At 50.3% G+C, this 15863-nt stretch overlaps 1 protein-coding gene across 1 annotated transcript in view; it reads left to right on the plus strand.

Moving 5' to 3' along the window:
- Window positions 1-237: 237 nt before the first annotated feature.
- The window catches only part of efnb3b (ephrin-B3b), an 82987-nt gene continuing 67361 nt past the window's right edge, over window positions 238-15863 (plus strand). The window contains exon 1 of the mRNA XM_030431832.1: window positions 238-1884. Coding sequence (XP_030287692.1) covers window positions 1736-1884 — 149 coding nt within the window. The 5' untranslated portion in view covers window positions 238-1735. The remainder of the gene's footprint in view (window positions 1885-15863) is intronic.

Here is a 15863-nt window from a genome sequence, read left to right on the forward strand (position 1 = left end):
CAGAGGAGGGTTGCTGAGCGTCTGGAGAAAGGTGGTGGTGGTGGTGTTGTTGGTGGGTGGTGGTGGTGGGGGGGGTTTTCTTCTTCGGCGGTTGAAAGGAGGCAGAATAGAGCGCCGGGGAGTCCAGAGGTCCGAGTCGGGGGGCCCCTGAAACTCAGAGAGAAGGAGGAGAGAGGAGGTGCTGAAAGGGACTCGATACCGCCCCCCCCCCCCCCGCCCCCCCCTCAGAAAGAGCCTGGAAGAATCGCGCTCCGTCAGTGCGCCCTGCCTGCCAGTCGGAGGATGGGGATTTTTTTTCCCATTCATCTACGTCCCCTTTTTCCCTCCTCCTCCTCCTCCTCTCAAACAAGCCAGTCGGTCTGTCAATGTGCTGCGAGCATTAGGGCAAGTCAAACCAGTGGGATTTTTTGAGGCAGAGAGACGGATGAGATAACCAACGAAGCGCTGTGGTGTGTGTGTTTTCTCTCTCTTCTTCTCTCTCTCCCCCCCCCCCCAATCTGGTCCGAGAAGCGACGCGTCCGAGCAGCTCTCCAAATGATGCGCCGCATCAGATAGGCGTCAATTTTTTTCCTCAACCTCGGGGGGAACCGATGCGCACTGCTCGCATCTTATTTCTTCTTATTTTTTTTTATTTTTTTTAAATAATCACTTCACAAGTTTCACGTCGGCCTTTGTGCGACGTTATCCAGAGCGGGGTGGATGCTTTTCTAGCTCTTTGGTTTCTTACTCTCAGTTTTCTTTGAATTGATTTCTCGGACTTACTCACCGATCTGGATCCTGGTTTGTTTTGGGTTTTTTTGGTTTGGGATTTTTTCTTTTATATATAATCGTTATTTCGCTGAAGGATTTGCGGATTTACAACCTGTGCGTTTTCTACCAAGAGGAGAATAAGGATTGTAATGCGCACTGACTGAGCCCACCGAGCATCAACACGTCTTTTTTTTTTTTACGAGGATGGAGCCGTGGACACGAGTGACATCTTTTCCATTTTAAACGCTTTTTATTTTGATTTTTTTTTTTTACCTTCACGCGTTCGGTTTTGATTTTTTTGGCCAGACCCGACCACATCTCTCCCTCGGTCCGAGCCTGACATGTTTGGAAGGTAGATCTTCTTCGCGAGGGGAACAAGGTAATGGGAGAGAAATCACCCAGAGTCGGCTCAGAGAACAAGGGAACATTGTTCGGAAAAAGACAATTAGGGCGCACCGAGAGGCAACAGAAATAGCTCCTGGGTGGCGATACGTTCCAGACAACATTTCGATTTCAGCGGGAGTTCAGTTCGAGCCGAGGAGCACTGCTTTGGAAGAAGAAAGGGAAGAAAAAAAAACCTGAGGACTAATGACAAATTAATGGGAAAGTCATGGGATTGGCACTGAAATAGTACGGGGTCGAGGACGCGCAGCAGCAGAAAGAAAAAAAGCGTCGCGTTTTCCTTCTTGTGCGGGGAGATCCAGACGCACGGATTTGGAACAAGTTTCTCCCGAGTCCAGCTTTTCGGTTCGATCCCCCCCCTCCACCAACACCAACACCACGCAATTTTTTGGATGAATCGTGGATGCATGAGGTCGCACACACAGCGGGCTTTCACTCCACACTTTGACTGCCTCCACCTATAGCCCGCTCGTCTGTGGTCGCGCACCCATTGTTTTGAGAGTCGCGCAGAAAAGCCCCCTCCAAAAAAAAGGAAAAAGATTCTCGCCCATTTCTTTAATTTTTTTTTTCTTCTTTCTGATAAATGGGGCTACATTTGCTGGGTGTCAGGGTTGACATGGCGTGTCGAGGAAGTGGGAATGGATTGGGGATCCTGCTGATATTCTTACTGGATTTACTGGGGACGGCGGCCAGCAATATGGAGCCCATCTACTGGAATTCCCTGAACGAAAGGTAAGAGAGCTTTTTTCCTTTTCTGTTTTTCTTGTTCTGCTCACCGCACGCTTCTTTGCAGGTTTGAACTTGGAAGTTTCCCAGGGGAGGGTTAAAAAAAAAAAAAAAAAAAAAAAAAAAAAGAAGTGATCGAGTGATTAGTTTGAAGAAAAAAGAAAAAAAAAGGAAACGTGACGGGCAAACTTGCAGCTCAGAGGGAGAGGGAGAGGACGCGGGCGACGTGCGTAATGGATGCAGAGTCGGAGGGAGAAAAGCAGCGTGAAGTTCAGAGATCGGGCCTCCGGAGGATTCGTCTGATTTGTGTGTTTATTCCTCCTGCTCTCCTCATATCGTCCCAAAACCATCGCTGTTTACACTCCAATACAAACAGCGTAATATGATAAATGTACGCACTTGGAAGCTGGAACAGGCTGCTGCGTCTCACAGCTGGTCCGAATTTGTCACACTCGCAGTGATTATTGTGTTGTGTGTGTGTGTGTGTGTGTGGTAGTGTGTGATCCAGCTGCAGCTCGTCCCCTGTACGCTGGGACACATAGGAGCAGTGTGTAGGATGATAAAGACGTGTGTGATGCTCTAATTGCTGGTGCCGTGTGACCTTGATTAAGGCGCAGGGGCCCCCACCACCTCCACCACCACCACCACCACCGGCCCCGCAGGCCTCTGTGCGCGTCTGACCACGCACATTTGCATTTTTTATGATTTTTTTCTTTTTCTTTTACCTTTCCCTCTAGAGAAGGTGTCAGGCATTAAGCTGAGGAAATGTCATTTTAAACACCTCTCGGTCGTCCGGCATTAACGACCGACACCACTTTTCTCACACCTCTGCCAATTTCCCTGTCTGAATAGGCTGTGGAGGAGGCGGAGGAGGAGGTGGTGGTGGTGGTGGAGGTGGAGGGGAATAACAAGGCGGCCTGTATGGAGGTGACACCAGGCTTCAATTCTGCAAAAAAAAAAAAAAAAATCCTGACTTCATTTCAGGGGACAAACTGGGACAATGATATATATATATATTTTTTTCCCTCAGCTTAATAAATAGAATATGTAGGCCACCAGGGTACGGGCGCTGATCCACAGTGGCTCCCACTCCTTGTGACTTTGCCTAAATTACTCGCTTAATAATAAAAAAAAAAAAAAAAAAAAGTACAAAAGCCGAATTCAGACTCTGGCTTCCTCTAGGCAGCCTACAAACCTCTCCAACCACCCCCCCCTGGCTCACACCCATGCCACAGGCTTCTCCACACGCTAACAGGTTTTTAATGCACCCATGTGCTGTAGGCTACGGCCCTGCCCCGGCTTCTCCCCTCTCCACAGATGTGACTGTGCGTGGGCCCCCACCCCGCTGTGGGAGCCAGGCATGAAGCCCTTAATGAGGGCTTTTTGTCAGCAGTGGGTGGATTCGCCCGACAGGGAGTAGGGTTGGACACGGGAGGGTAATTTTCACTGGGAAAGCTAACAGCCCGGGCTTTTCAGGCCTTACAGGTGATTCCACGCCATTGTCTCCTAATGGAGTTTAGCGTTGTAGGTGGGTGTCGGGGCTTAGCAAACGGGCCCGGCTGGGCAATTAGAGGGGTGGTGGCTTCGACGCCGGTCTCATATTCATTTCCACAGATTTGCTCGCTCATATATTCAAAATACAAAGCCTATTGTATACTATGAGGCTTATTCCTGAAGCTTACCATTCATAGTTAATCAGCTTAGTCATTCCTCCTGTTTATTTTTTTTTTTTTTCTTGGCCCTTTTTTTTTTTTTTTTCCTTTACGCACTTCTCTGTGCTTGTTTCTCCTTCCCTACGTGTCGAGAGCAGAACTTTTACTTTCAGCTGCCTCGGGGCAAAATACTTTTTGGCCCTGGGCTGAAATATGTTAAGAGCCCGCGCTTGTCCAAAACAGCGCGCATCTTCCAAGGACAGAAATCCGGAGCCCACACACATCTGGTTTGTACTTCTGAAATGAGGCGGAAGATGTGAGCAGAAGCAGCAGTCTGTGTCAATCAGGTGCAGGGGTTTCGCATGCACGGCTCACGTCTCGAGCTGTGTAGCAAATGGGCTGTCACGCTGTTAACCCCTGTGACCTCCGCCGGATGCGCCGCTTTTGAAGTTCGGGCCGTCCACCTGCAGCCTCCGCTCCACCCATCTTCCTTTTTCCGCCTCCGTGAGCAATCTCCTTTCTGTATTCTTTCCCCCCTCTGTTTCCAATGCCCTCCTTCTGTCCCCGGCTCCCCCCCAGCCTCATCTCTTGTATCTTTTTCCCCTCCTGTCACTCCCCCCCCCCCCCGTCTGTCTCTATCTTCTATCTCCACCCTCCTCCTTCTCCTCCTCCTCCAGCGCAGTGACCAGACGTAGCAAATTGGAAACATGTGTCACATCCAGCCACTATTTAATTTTTTTTAATTATGGCTCTACAGCAGCCACCGACACACTCGGAAGACGCGTCGGGAGTGACGGAGGTGAGGAGGAGAAAGACTCTGCCACCTGATTCTTTACCGGATTACGCGATAATTGCGATGCGGAGGCCGGCGCAAGCTGCGGCGGAATATGGTTCGGGGATGCTCGCGGCCACCAAGCGCCGCATCCACCCTTTTTTCCTTTTCTTTTCTTTTTTTTTTTTTTTATTGACCGCTCCATCAGTTGAAATTACTACAGGCCCCGGCGGAAAGAGGAGAGACAGAGTTGTACGGGGAGGAATATAAACAGAGACAGGTGCCAGGAGGTGAATGAGAAACAGAAGGAGCTGTGGAGAGAGCAGAGAGTGGGGGGGGAGGGAGGGAGGGAGGGAGGGGAGACAGTCCTAACCCTAAGTAAATCAATACCAGTTAAGTCTCAAGTGCCAATACAGGTTCTGCTTGAGGAAGAGGGAACTGAACCAGAACGATCACCTTGGGAAGAGCTTCCCCCCTCTCAGACATACATTATCCTTATCTCAGCATCTCCTATTATCGGCCTTACACGGCCGCCCTAATGAAAGATCGAATCTTACATTACTGCTCCGGAGGGGGGCCCGAATTGGAGTGGGGTGCCGGTGGGGGGCGGCAGGTGACGCGTACACCCTCGCAACGCACACGGGATCAAGGACTTGTAGGTCACGCTGGTGGACACACACACACACACATACATGCAGAGAAAATGAATTCATGTAGAGAGAATGTTGGCTTTGGTCACCCCGCTCTGATCGCAGCATATGGAGTTTTGTAGTTTTTGGCCCTTCCGCGGGTTTGATTTCAGCGTCTGTTCTTAAGGCCAAAAACCTCTCGTTCACCCTCCCACCCTCGCCTTCGTCCCGCACACTCTCTCTTCCTCTTCCCGTCTCTTTTCCGTACTTTAGCAAAGCGGCTGTAGATTATTGTAAACGGCTGCTGAGGGTGGGCGTCCCCCCCCCCCCCTAATGCTCGGCGCTCCCGGTGACTTGTAATACAACTATTCCCCCCTAAGATCCACATTAAAATTTAATCCCCCCTTCCCGTTTCTCAATAATTCATTAATCGCCGGCTAATTGGCGCCGGATAAAAGACTAGCTAACTAGGCTAAGTGTTTCAAGTACAAAAAAAAAAAAAAAAACAGAAAAGACTCACCCTCCCAAAAAAAAAAACCCCCCCCGAAATCACTGGAAATCTTCTCGGCGAGGGCATTCTGGGCCCGGGTGGAATGAGTGTTAGTGGGTCAAACGGGGTGTCGCATCAAAGGAGCAGCATTCCTACACCCGTTTATTGATCGCCTGTATGTTCGAAGCGCCACACCCGGTTTCACCCCCCGCCCCCCCAATTGGAAAAAAAAACATCCACCCGCAGGTTTCCCACTCATGAATAATGCATGCGTGCACCGAGGCTTTTCTGGGCTGTGTGGATAAGTAAGCAGGAGCCTGTAAGCCTACACGCATCCCTAGGCTAAATGATTAGAGAATATCCACTAGGTAGGGTTTTTTTCTTCTTCTTCCTCTTCTTTTAGGAGTGAGGGGGTGTTAGAACAAGAGGAGGAATGTAGAGAAAGGACGGAAAAGAATATGAACCATACTTTGCTTGAGCTGCCCGTTAACGCGACCGGGCAGCGGCTCTCCCCCCTCCCCTCGTCCTCCCGCGCCCTGCTTTCTCTCCCTGCCTCCCCCCTTTTCCCCCCGGTGAAAAAAGAGGAGTGTGTGCGTGAGTTTACGAGCTGAGAGCAACAGGAGCTGTGAAAAGAGGTTTCAGCTGATGTGGCAGAATGGAAAAGGCCAGGGGAAGGGAGAGGGAGAAAAGGGGAGCCAAACGGGCCAGAGGCTCGAATCTTTTTCTTTCTTTCTTTCTTTCTTTCTTTCTTTCTTTCTTTCCTTCCATCTATTTTCCTTCGGGCATTGCAGACGGACGCGCAGGCGTGCAGCTGGACTGCGAAAGATGCAGGCAGGTCCGTCGCAGACGACAGACGCCTGCACGCGAACGCGTAAACGACCCTCTGGGGGCTCGACCTCCCCTCCCATCTGTGTCGGACATGGCGTGTTAAAAGTGTGTGTGGTCCCAGTGTGTCTTCCTAATGTACGAAACACGCGCTGCCCGCATGAGACCGGAAGCACGGGAGGGCAGATGAGCACACACACACACACACACACACGCTCAGGAGCGGTGAGGAAATTGGCAGGCGTCACGGGCTGTTGTTCCACTCGGAATTCATTCATTATTTTATCACTCGATTATAAGTTTATTTGGCAGGGGCAGCGCACATTCATCAACATCATAACAGCCATAAAGCGGTGTAGTAAATATGCTGGGGTTAGCTAAAGAACTAATTTACTTCCCCCGAGTCCCCGGGGCTTTAGAAGTGACTTTGGGATTTTGGTAATTGTTAAAAGTGCTGATGATTAGGATGAGGGAGATTAAAAGCGTGTGGCTGGCCGAGTCGGTTGCCGAAAATGTTGGAACGCATGCGGGAACAAGCGACTTCGTTTCCCTCGGGAACACATGCGTGCACACGGACGCACGCACGCAACAATGGCGGAGAAGGCTAGCGGTAACGGTAATCCAGGCCGCGGGTCTGAAGGGGTCACATGTGGCCCGGCATCACTGGGCAGATTGCCCCCGGGTGGCTGAACCCAGAGCCCCTTAGCAAAAGCCAGCCAACACACACACACACACACACACTGGCCTCTCATTAGCTTGCTTCACAGCACACCCTGCCTAAGCAGGATCATCCAATCCTCCTGGCAGCATTTGGACTGGACCAGGTCAATCCCCCTCCCCCGGGTGACACAGAGAAGCGGACCGGGGTGGGGTGGTGGGGGGGTTTAGAAGCCCGTATGAAAGCGTGTATGGAGGCCGGCCTCTGTCACACTCTTCATCACCTTCTCTATCATTTCTCTTTTACTCACGTTCCACTCTCTCAGCCCGTCCTCCTCTGCTGTCATCCCTCCATCCTCCCCTCCCTCTCACTCTTTAGTCGTGTTTAGGCTCAGTATCTGGGTTGGGCTCGTCTTGCAGCCGCCTCTGTGGCTTCGGCTTCATTCCAGATAAGCGGGATAGCAGCGGGAGGGAGTTGACTGTTGTCATTTTGTGTGTGTGTGTGTGTGGATTCTGGTTTGTGACAGAAGACGTGCTGGCATGCGCGTTTGTGCCGCGAATACTAAAGTGTGCGTCAACGTCTCCGAGCCCTGAGCCGTTCTGATGCACGCCACGAGCACTTGCACTGCAGAAAGCCTCCTGCTGATTGTGTTTCTGGTCTTTCATTGAGTCATAAAGCATATTTTTTTTTCAAAAATAAATAAATAAAATGATTCAAAGATTTAGAGTAGTCAGGATTTCCAATAAAGATCAAATGGATTCGAGTGCTTTTCTGCATTTAAGTCGTTCTTGATCCCGGTGCAGCCATGTGCACAGCGCTCACTCATTTCAAGATACACACACTCTTAAGAAGTTTTTTAAGATGTTTAAACCCCTTTCAAGACCTAAATGACTCGATCAGATGGAGGATTTCTTTCCCGCGGTGTGTGTTGTGTGTGTGTGTGTTTGTTTTTCACGCCTGCCGTCGCCTCGAGCGGCATCGAGGTGGAGTCCTCGTTTGCCTAGCCCCTACACACGGCGATGTAAAATGCAAAACAAAAAAAACAAAAAAGCAGCGTCCTCCTTATCTCCGAGTCACTCGCTCCGCAGCCGGGCTCCATTCCGGCTCCGCGCCATTTGCATCCCGTCACTTTCATCGGCGCTGGAGCTCCATCACTCCCCTTTTCGTCGTCCTGCCCGTGGATTGTCAGCGCGCCGCTTTGATTGGACGGCGGCCCGAAAAAATGATTTTGTAACCGAATGTTTAAGAGAGAATGTGTGTGTGTGTGTGTGTGTGTGTGTGTCTGCACAAGAGAGACAAATGAGCGAGGGTTGCTCCGGGACAGCCGTGCCTTGTCACAGCTGAAGTTTTGGCAAACATCTTTCGACCCATGCGAGGCAGGAGGGCAGGAATGGAAGAAGTGGGTGGCGTCAGGGTGAGATGAGGGGGGAAGATAGAGGAGACGGGAGGAGAGCAGAGAGCTGGCAGGGTCAGAGAAGGACACACACACACACACACACACACAAAAAAAGAAAAGCATGAAAGACAGTGAGGGAAGGCAGGTTAAGAGAGAGACGGATGGCTCGGGGGAGCGCGGCACGCTTTGACAGCGGTACTAGCCGACGTGACGCAGCCCAGACGGGGAGAGTGACTGATGATCTGTAGGTCACCACCATGACTAGCTGCTTCCTGCTCGCATACAACCGAGCCGGCCCCTCCATCCCTCATTACTGACACGTCCCATAATATTTATCCCCGTGAAGTCCAGCATGAAACCTGGTAAGCTTTAAAGGAATTCCTCGGCTTTCTTTTTTTGGGGGGGGGGGGCAGAATGAGCTCTTTGATCAACTTAGCGTAGAGCGGTTAAGAGACTGGCAGCTGTTTCCCCTCTGTGTATTTCCTGCAGTTCCACATAAGACGAGATGCCGAGAACACACACACACACACACACACACACACAAACGGCATGCAGGAGTCGCAGAGGCAGAAATGATGCCAAACGCCTCGTAGCGCGCCGATGTGTTGATGGGGCTTGATTTGCCAAAAGCCAAATCGATTCTTTTTAAAAGAAAAGCTCCTCTGTTCCACCGTTTAATCAATATTTTAAGTTCATTGCACTCAAGGATGAAGTGTTTAGTGATTTACATTTCTGGTTAGAAACCCACCTTTTCTCTCGCCTACTCCCGCTGCGTTGTTTTTTTTCTTTCTTATTTTCTGCATTTCATATTCACGGAAGGATCATCACCCGTGTTGTTTGTGGGTGAAAGGAGGGGCGATAATGGCTCGAATGGAGACCCGTGTGTTTTTTCTAAGGCAGTCTGAGAGCCACGTGTCCTTTTCAAAAGTCAGCCTTTTATTCTGCTCTATTGAGGCGACAGTCGAATGGCGTCTCTCGCCTTTTTTTCGTCTTTGATGGATTTCATCCTGCGTGATTCTTGGTGACTCTAGTAGTCCCCGGCTCTTTGATACAGCAAAACGCTCTCCAACGACCTGAAAGTTTGTCTGGTGTTTTTCTTCCTTTTCAAGCGCACTTCATTCTTGGCTGAGGTGGGAACACGGCCTCTTTGAGCCACGCCGGGCGAAAAAACAAAAATAAGCCGCCGAACCTAGAAACGGACCTAGAAAAGCACGGCTGGCGCACGGGCCCCGTAGCCGATGGAGTGCTTACAGGTGGCGTTTTTCTTTAAATACCTCATTTTGCGTGTATATTTTTGGCAATAAGTGGCTGTTAAAAAGAGCCCGCATAAAGTAAGCGCACGTGAATCACTCTGCCCGCGAGGAGCCTGGTAACAAAGCGGAGCAGCTATACTCACTGCTCCGGCACAGAGCGCTACATGGCTTTCATTTGCGTGGGGGCTGGTTGGAGGGGGTGTGGATCCCCCCCCCGGCTGTTGCGCTAGGTGTTTGGTCCGTCGTGTGGGAGATGCGGAGACCTGATACTCCAAAGCATCTCGGCTTTAAGATAATCTTTACCCGTTTACTTACAGTGGGTCAGCGATGATCCTCACGCCTAAGAGGCTTTGGTCGGGGGGGGGGGGGGGGGGCCCTGTCCCGCTCTGCCCCGCCACGCTAACAGCCAGTCGTCTGAAAACTTGGCTTATTAATAAACAAACACATTTATTACCTCATATGAGCGCGGGGCCTACTTTTCTCCACCTTAGATCTTTTATAATATTCCCCATCAGTTACTCCCAGCACCTTGATTATATTTCCAGGCTTCACGCTTTCTTCTCATCAGATGCTGGTGTGTGTGTGAGCACATATGCGTAGTTCTAATTAGGAGGTAAAAGACCGTACAGTGAGCGTAGTCCATCTGGCTTTGGCATTAGCCCATCATTCTTACAGTCTATGGGGAAACTGACCTTGGCCAGCCGCGCAGGGAAAATCATGCTCCATTTCCCGGGCTCTGCATTAAATATAATTTAAGTAGATTTGACGTCAAAAATGCAAGATTAAGATGGAAACGTAAGATAGAGACGAACGGCTCGGTTTTGGATGTGGAAGGTCTGCGCTTTATGCGGGGCGGTTGTTGCCTCCTCTCAGCTCGTAGAGACCACATACTGAGAGGGAGGGTGGCACACGCCAAGTGTTTCTATTCAAATTGTTTTTATGATTCGAAAACTTCTCACACTTGGTGGAGCGTTGGAAACTTTTCTGTCAAGGTTACCTGCTTGTGTTTCACTTATGCTGAGAGAGAGAGGGGGAGAGAGAGAGAACAGGAGCTGTGAAAGGAAAAGTGCCTTCACATTCTCCCAGGTGAACAGTTCAACACTTATACTTAATGTGCTCATTCGCTTTTTTGCTAAGAGTTAGATGAGAAGATCAGTGCCTTTTTTGATGTCTTTGAATGAAGTACGGAGCTGGAACATGGAGGTGATTAACGGCAGCAGAGGGAAATGGTTAGCCTGTCTCTCTCCAGCTTTAGAGGATCCGCCTCCCAGCACGCCTAAACCTCAATTAAATGACACATATTCTGTTTATTTGTTCAGCGTCAATGTTGGGACGACCATTTGTTTGATTCTTTGTGGTACGCTCGGCTAAGCTAATTCCGACCTGGCTCTGCTAACATACGCTTAGTCAGCTTAGCTGCACGCTTAAAGAACCGGTTCCCGTATTTAGACAATACGACTTTGTGATTAGAAATCATTTTAAAGCTTCATGACGTCTTACTCAATTAGAAGTTAGCTGACGTAGCTTTGCTTAACGGCCAATGTGGCCTGAAAAGACCAAAAAACGACCGAAAACTGTGGTCCATGTCAGATACATTTTGTCATCAGAGGGTGTAAGGGCACTTTCAGTTTGATTGTTCTACATATACTTGTCTGGACAGCCACTATGCTACGCTACAACAAGCTAGGGAATACACCTGTGCAGGTGTGGTATAAGCTGAACTATGAGCCTGTGGCGATGAAGCCAAATGTGTACGCTTCTGTTTTGGAGTATACATTCGGATTCATGACGTTGGAAGTCAGCAACTTGACTCGCATACACGGCAATATCTATCTAAAGTTAGCTAACTGAAGCTAGCATTAGCCACCATTAGCTAATTGTCATGTCAGGCGAAAGCAGCGGCGGTGAGTGTGTTGAAATGAGCAAGGAAAGCATTTCGTTGCTCGCGAATGTGACTTTTTTCATCTGCAAGGTTAAAAATGTGCAATTTTCTTGTTTAAAAAAAGGGAAACGAAATGTTGTGTCTCTTTTTAAAATCAGTTTACATTGTTTTCTTTGGACTGGGACGATCCAGCCTCCCGTGTTTGCAAACGTCTTTTTAAACCTGCGTTGAACAAACCCAAAAAATTTGCATCTGTCGGGCTAAAACAAGGGCTTGCTTCTCCCATTTCCTGAAGAGTGGATGTATTGCGGTTGAAAGTATTTCAACCTGAAGCGATGATTTAAGGCCAAGTGCAGAAGTAAACTAGCTGACTGCCTCCAAATGGTCGTGTTTTTGGCAGCGCACGGAGTGCAGCGCGGCGCTTTTGTTGTCTGGGACAAGCAACTCTAACAAGATCCATCTTGCACAGAAAGAGCGCTGAAGTGGATTGTTGTTGCCCCGTCCACATCCCATCATCTGATACCCCGGCGCTGGTTATAATACACGACTCAGAGCCGCTTTTTTTAGCGGTTTTTGCCCTCCTTCGCTCTCTTTCTCTGCGTCTCCCCCCCTCGCTTGCCTTTTGTCCTCATGTCTTGCAGTCGGCGTTAACACACACCGGCATTAGTATACGCTGGCATACACACACAGCCAGGCATGCATGCACACAGTGGAGAACTTGTATACACACACACACACACACACACACACACATACTCATGCATGCACAGATGAAAAATGTTATTGCTCTCGGTGCTGGAAAAAGTCCAAGTGGAGGGGTTGGGTTTCTTCAGAGGTACCCCCCCCCGCCCACCATCCCCCTTTCCTCCGTCAGTAGCATATCCCTCACTCCTTCCATCCACTCCTCCGTCTCTACTCTCTCACTCTCCCTCCTTCACTTCGCCCTCCTCCCTCTGCTCCCCCTTGAACAAAAGAGCCCCCCCCCCTCCCCTCCCCTCCCCTCCCTCCCCCTCAGCACTCCCACTGAAAGCCCTCACACGCACTCGTCTCTCCTGCTTCGCACTCTCCCACACGCACTCTTACCCCTCTCGTCGTCTGTAAAACCAGTCCACTTCTCCGCACTAATCCCCCCCCCCCCCCCTCATTTCTTCTTTTGTCTTTTCTTCCACTTTCTCTCTCGTCGCCTGGCTCGCCACCAGTGTAAATTTCCTCCTCTACATATCCGCGCCGTTATCATGTTACAGCTAGTTGGCAGACGCTAAAATTTATTCCCTCTTTTTTTGAAATTGCTCTTCTGTTTTTCTCTTTCTTTTTCTTCTCCCCCCCAGCCTGGCTCCTTTTTTCTCCCTCGTTCTTCTTTGTGGGTGGTTTTTGATGTGTAGCCTCTGTTTCTTCTCATTCGCTCGTCACCGTCAAGCAGTAAATAGGTCCTCTGTAGTGAGGACAGGATGAATGATCATGATTGCCTATCACTGCGGTGTCAAAGTAATTTGGGAGCGACTGTGAACCGGAGCTCGGCCTGCACGCACGCACACACACACACACACACACACACACACACACACACGCACACATGCATGTGCATGAGCAGATGCACCGCTCCCTCAACATTCCCTGGAAATCAGGAAGCCATTCCCTCATTAGCTATCCTGTCTTCCACGCTGCCTTTCCCAAAAAATCTTTCTCTCGTAGTCTTTATCAGTCTTGCTCTCCGGTGGGGTGCAGCTGTATTGCAGGTCCCCAGCTACGGTAATGGAGGGGGGGGGGGAGAAAAACAAAACAAAACAGATGGAGTGCCCTCCTTTCTTCCCTTCTTCCTTTCATCCCTCCTCTCTTTCTTCCCTCGCTCCCTCCTTTCCCACAAAGAAAATCAAGCCAGAAGAATGCTGTTGCGCGGGGGGGGGGGGGGGGGGGGGGAGGAAAAGGGGGAGATGGGACAAAAGCAGTCCCTTTTTTGCGACAGTCTCTCTCTTGTGCTCTTTGGGTTTTCGGTTGATGGATGGGTGGCAGCGTGGGTCACTGTGCCTGAACATGTGCGCTTCTGTACCTCGTGCGCACGCGCGCAGACTCCGGCGTGACGCTTGATTGTCGTTAGATAACGCTCTGGCAGTTTTTCCTGGTGTCGGATTGGAAAGCCGCTCGCGTCGGCCCGAGCTGGCTTACGCACACAGCTGCTGTGGTGTTTGTATTCGGTCCCCCCATTTTGAGTGTTTCAGCGAAGCCACTGGTCCCAGATAGGCCCAGCCCATCTGGAGTCCTGGGTGGCCGTTGTATGTGTGTGTGTGTGTGTGTGTGTGTGTGTGTGTGTACACAGCTGAGCATTGCAACACGTCCAGTCTCTGAGGTGTGTGCATTCTGGCACTTGGTTAATCATACACATTATCTGATTTCTGACAGCCTTAATATAGTTTCTGAACGGCCAAACAATGCCACTATTGAGCGCAAGTGCCGTAACTCGACTGTGTTTTTTTTTTTTTTTTTACGTTATCTCCCTTTAATCAAAACCTTTGCTTTCTCCTTATGTTTCGTCTTAAATGTAATCACTCTTGTGATGGGCGAGCTAACTCCATTATGGTGGTACTTAGCTAGAACAAAAGAACTCACTCAAGGTCTCGTTTAAGTGCCTCTGCACCCTCATGATGCCCTTGCGCGCTGAATAGAGCGAGTTTAACGAGTGTGTGTGTGTGCGCTCGCCTGTGTGCGAGCGCGATTGTGTGGATGTCAGGCATGCGTCATGCGTGGGTGCGTGCGCTTGTGTACATGCCCTGCGTGGGTTTGTGTACAGCCCCCCCCCCCCCCCACCCCTCCTGACGCTGCTCATCCAGCACCACCACCACCGCTGCCCCACCTCCATCACCGCATTAAGCATTATTTGCAAAACAACACAATCATGTGAGACAAAGCGAGGTTTCTGGGCGAGCGTGAAAAGAGAGAGTGGAAGCGACAGAACCTGGCCTGTACCACTTGACCCTAGCGAGGGGGGGGGGGGATGATGAGGTGGTGACGAGGTGTGTGTGTGTGTGTGTGTGTGGGGGGGGGGGGGTTGTAAGCCAGGGGAGAGATAATCCCTCCAGTCATGGCGGCCCCCGTGTGCTCGGGCTCTAACGTGGCGCGCTGGGCTGTCAATCACTCAACAAAGCTGTCTGCAAGGGGATTATGAACCTGCGGACCCTCCCTCCTCTCCCTCAAACCTCTCTCTTTCGCCTCCCAATCGCCTTTTCCCCTCTCTTCCTCTCCCCATTCATTCCCCCCTTCTTCTGTCTCCCGGGCCAACTCTTGCGTTTTTTTTTTTCCTTCCACCTTCAAACCCGCCTGTCAGTCCACTTGTCCACTGTCCCCCCCCTCACAACAAAGTGCGTCATCCTCCCCGGCACACATTTCGCTTTGCTGTCTGAAGCTTAGTTTATCTTCAGCCTTCCATCCGTCCTCCCTCTGTCCTCCGTAAGCCCTGTTTCTCTCTCTCTAAACCCCCCTCCCGCTCTTTCTCTATCTCTTCGTCCCAACCGTGCGTTACTGCTCACCTAGACAAGGGACAGGTGTTCATGTTTGTGTGTGTGTGTGTGTGTGTGTGTGTGTTTTTAGGAGTTGACAGGTGTCCCGTACTCCTGAGGAAACCGGCCTTGCCTCGGCACACAAAAGACAGAACTAGAAAAACAAGGGGAGATGAGCACAAGTGCAAATAAGGCAGCTCATTCCGAAGACGCAACACATCTACTTTTTTTTTTTTTTGCACACAGGGCTTTTTTTTCTTTCTTCTCATTTCCCTCCCCGTTCCTTTTCGTGGCCTTTGCACCCTCAAAGCACACATGCGCCGAGCTGTCGCCTTTCTAAATGTCACCTCGCCTATAAATGTGACGAACTGCTCGCGGCCCTATCTTATCTCTCTGTCCTTAACCGTGCCGTTTTCAACCCAACCACCGGTCCCAACGGCTCCCGCAGGTGTCGACGGAGGCCCCTCCCCCCCCTCACGGTCACCCTCCATTTCTTCCCGTGTTTTTTTTTTCCCCGCTCATCGACTATCTCTCCATCTCTAAATGTCTGTTTAGCTTTAAACGTCTGTCAGCGCCGGCGACGAGCTTTCACTCTTCACCTCCTTCAAACCGGTTTTGCTCACCTGTGGTCCTGTTTTTATCACCTCGCCGTCTCCCATTGTTTATAATATTTGTTGTGCGTGCGCTATCGCCAGTTTGTCTACGATAATCTGACTGATGATCTGCCCGTCCAGTAGGTCACGTAAACTGGTTAATCTGCCCCAATCCCACGAATAATCTCGCCGCTTTAATCCAACATCCAGCAGTCGGGAGGAATGAAGATTTGTCCCTCTCCGAGGAGGGAAAAAGAGATTGCGGGGTCAAGGTTTTTACGGTTTCAGACCAACTTTTTGATTAAAGTTCCGTGTAATTTTGAGGTTGGTATTAAGGGCTCACA

Source organism: Sparus aurata, chromosome 10 (genome assembly GCF_900880675.1).
Source record: "Sparus aurata chromosome 10, fSpaAur1.1, whole genome shotgun sequence".
Classification (NCBI taxonomy): domain Eukaryota; kingdom Metazoa; phylum Chordata; class Actinopteri; order Spariformes; family Sparidae; genus Sparus; species Sparus aurata.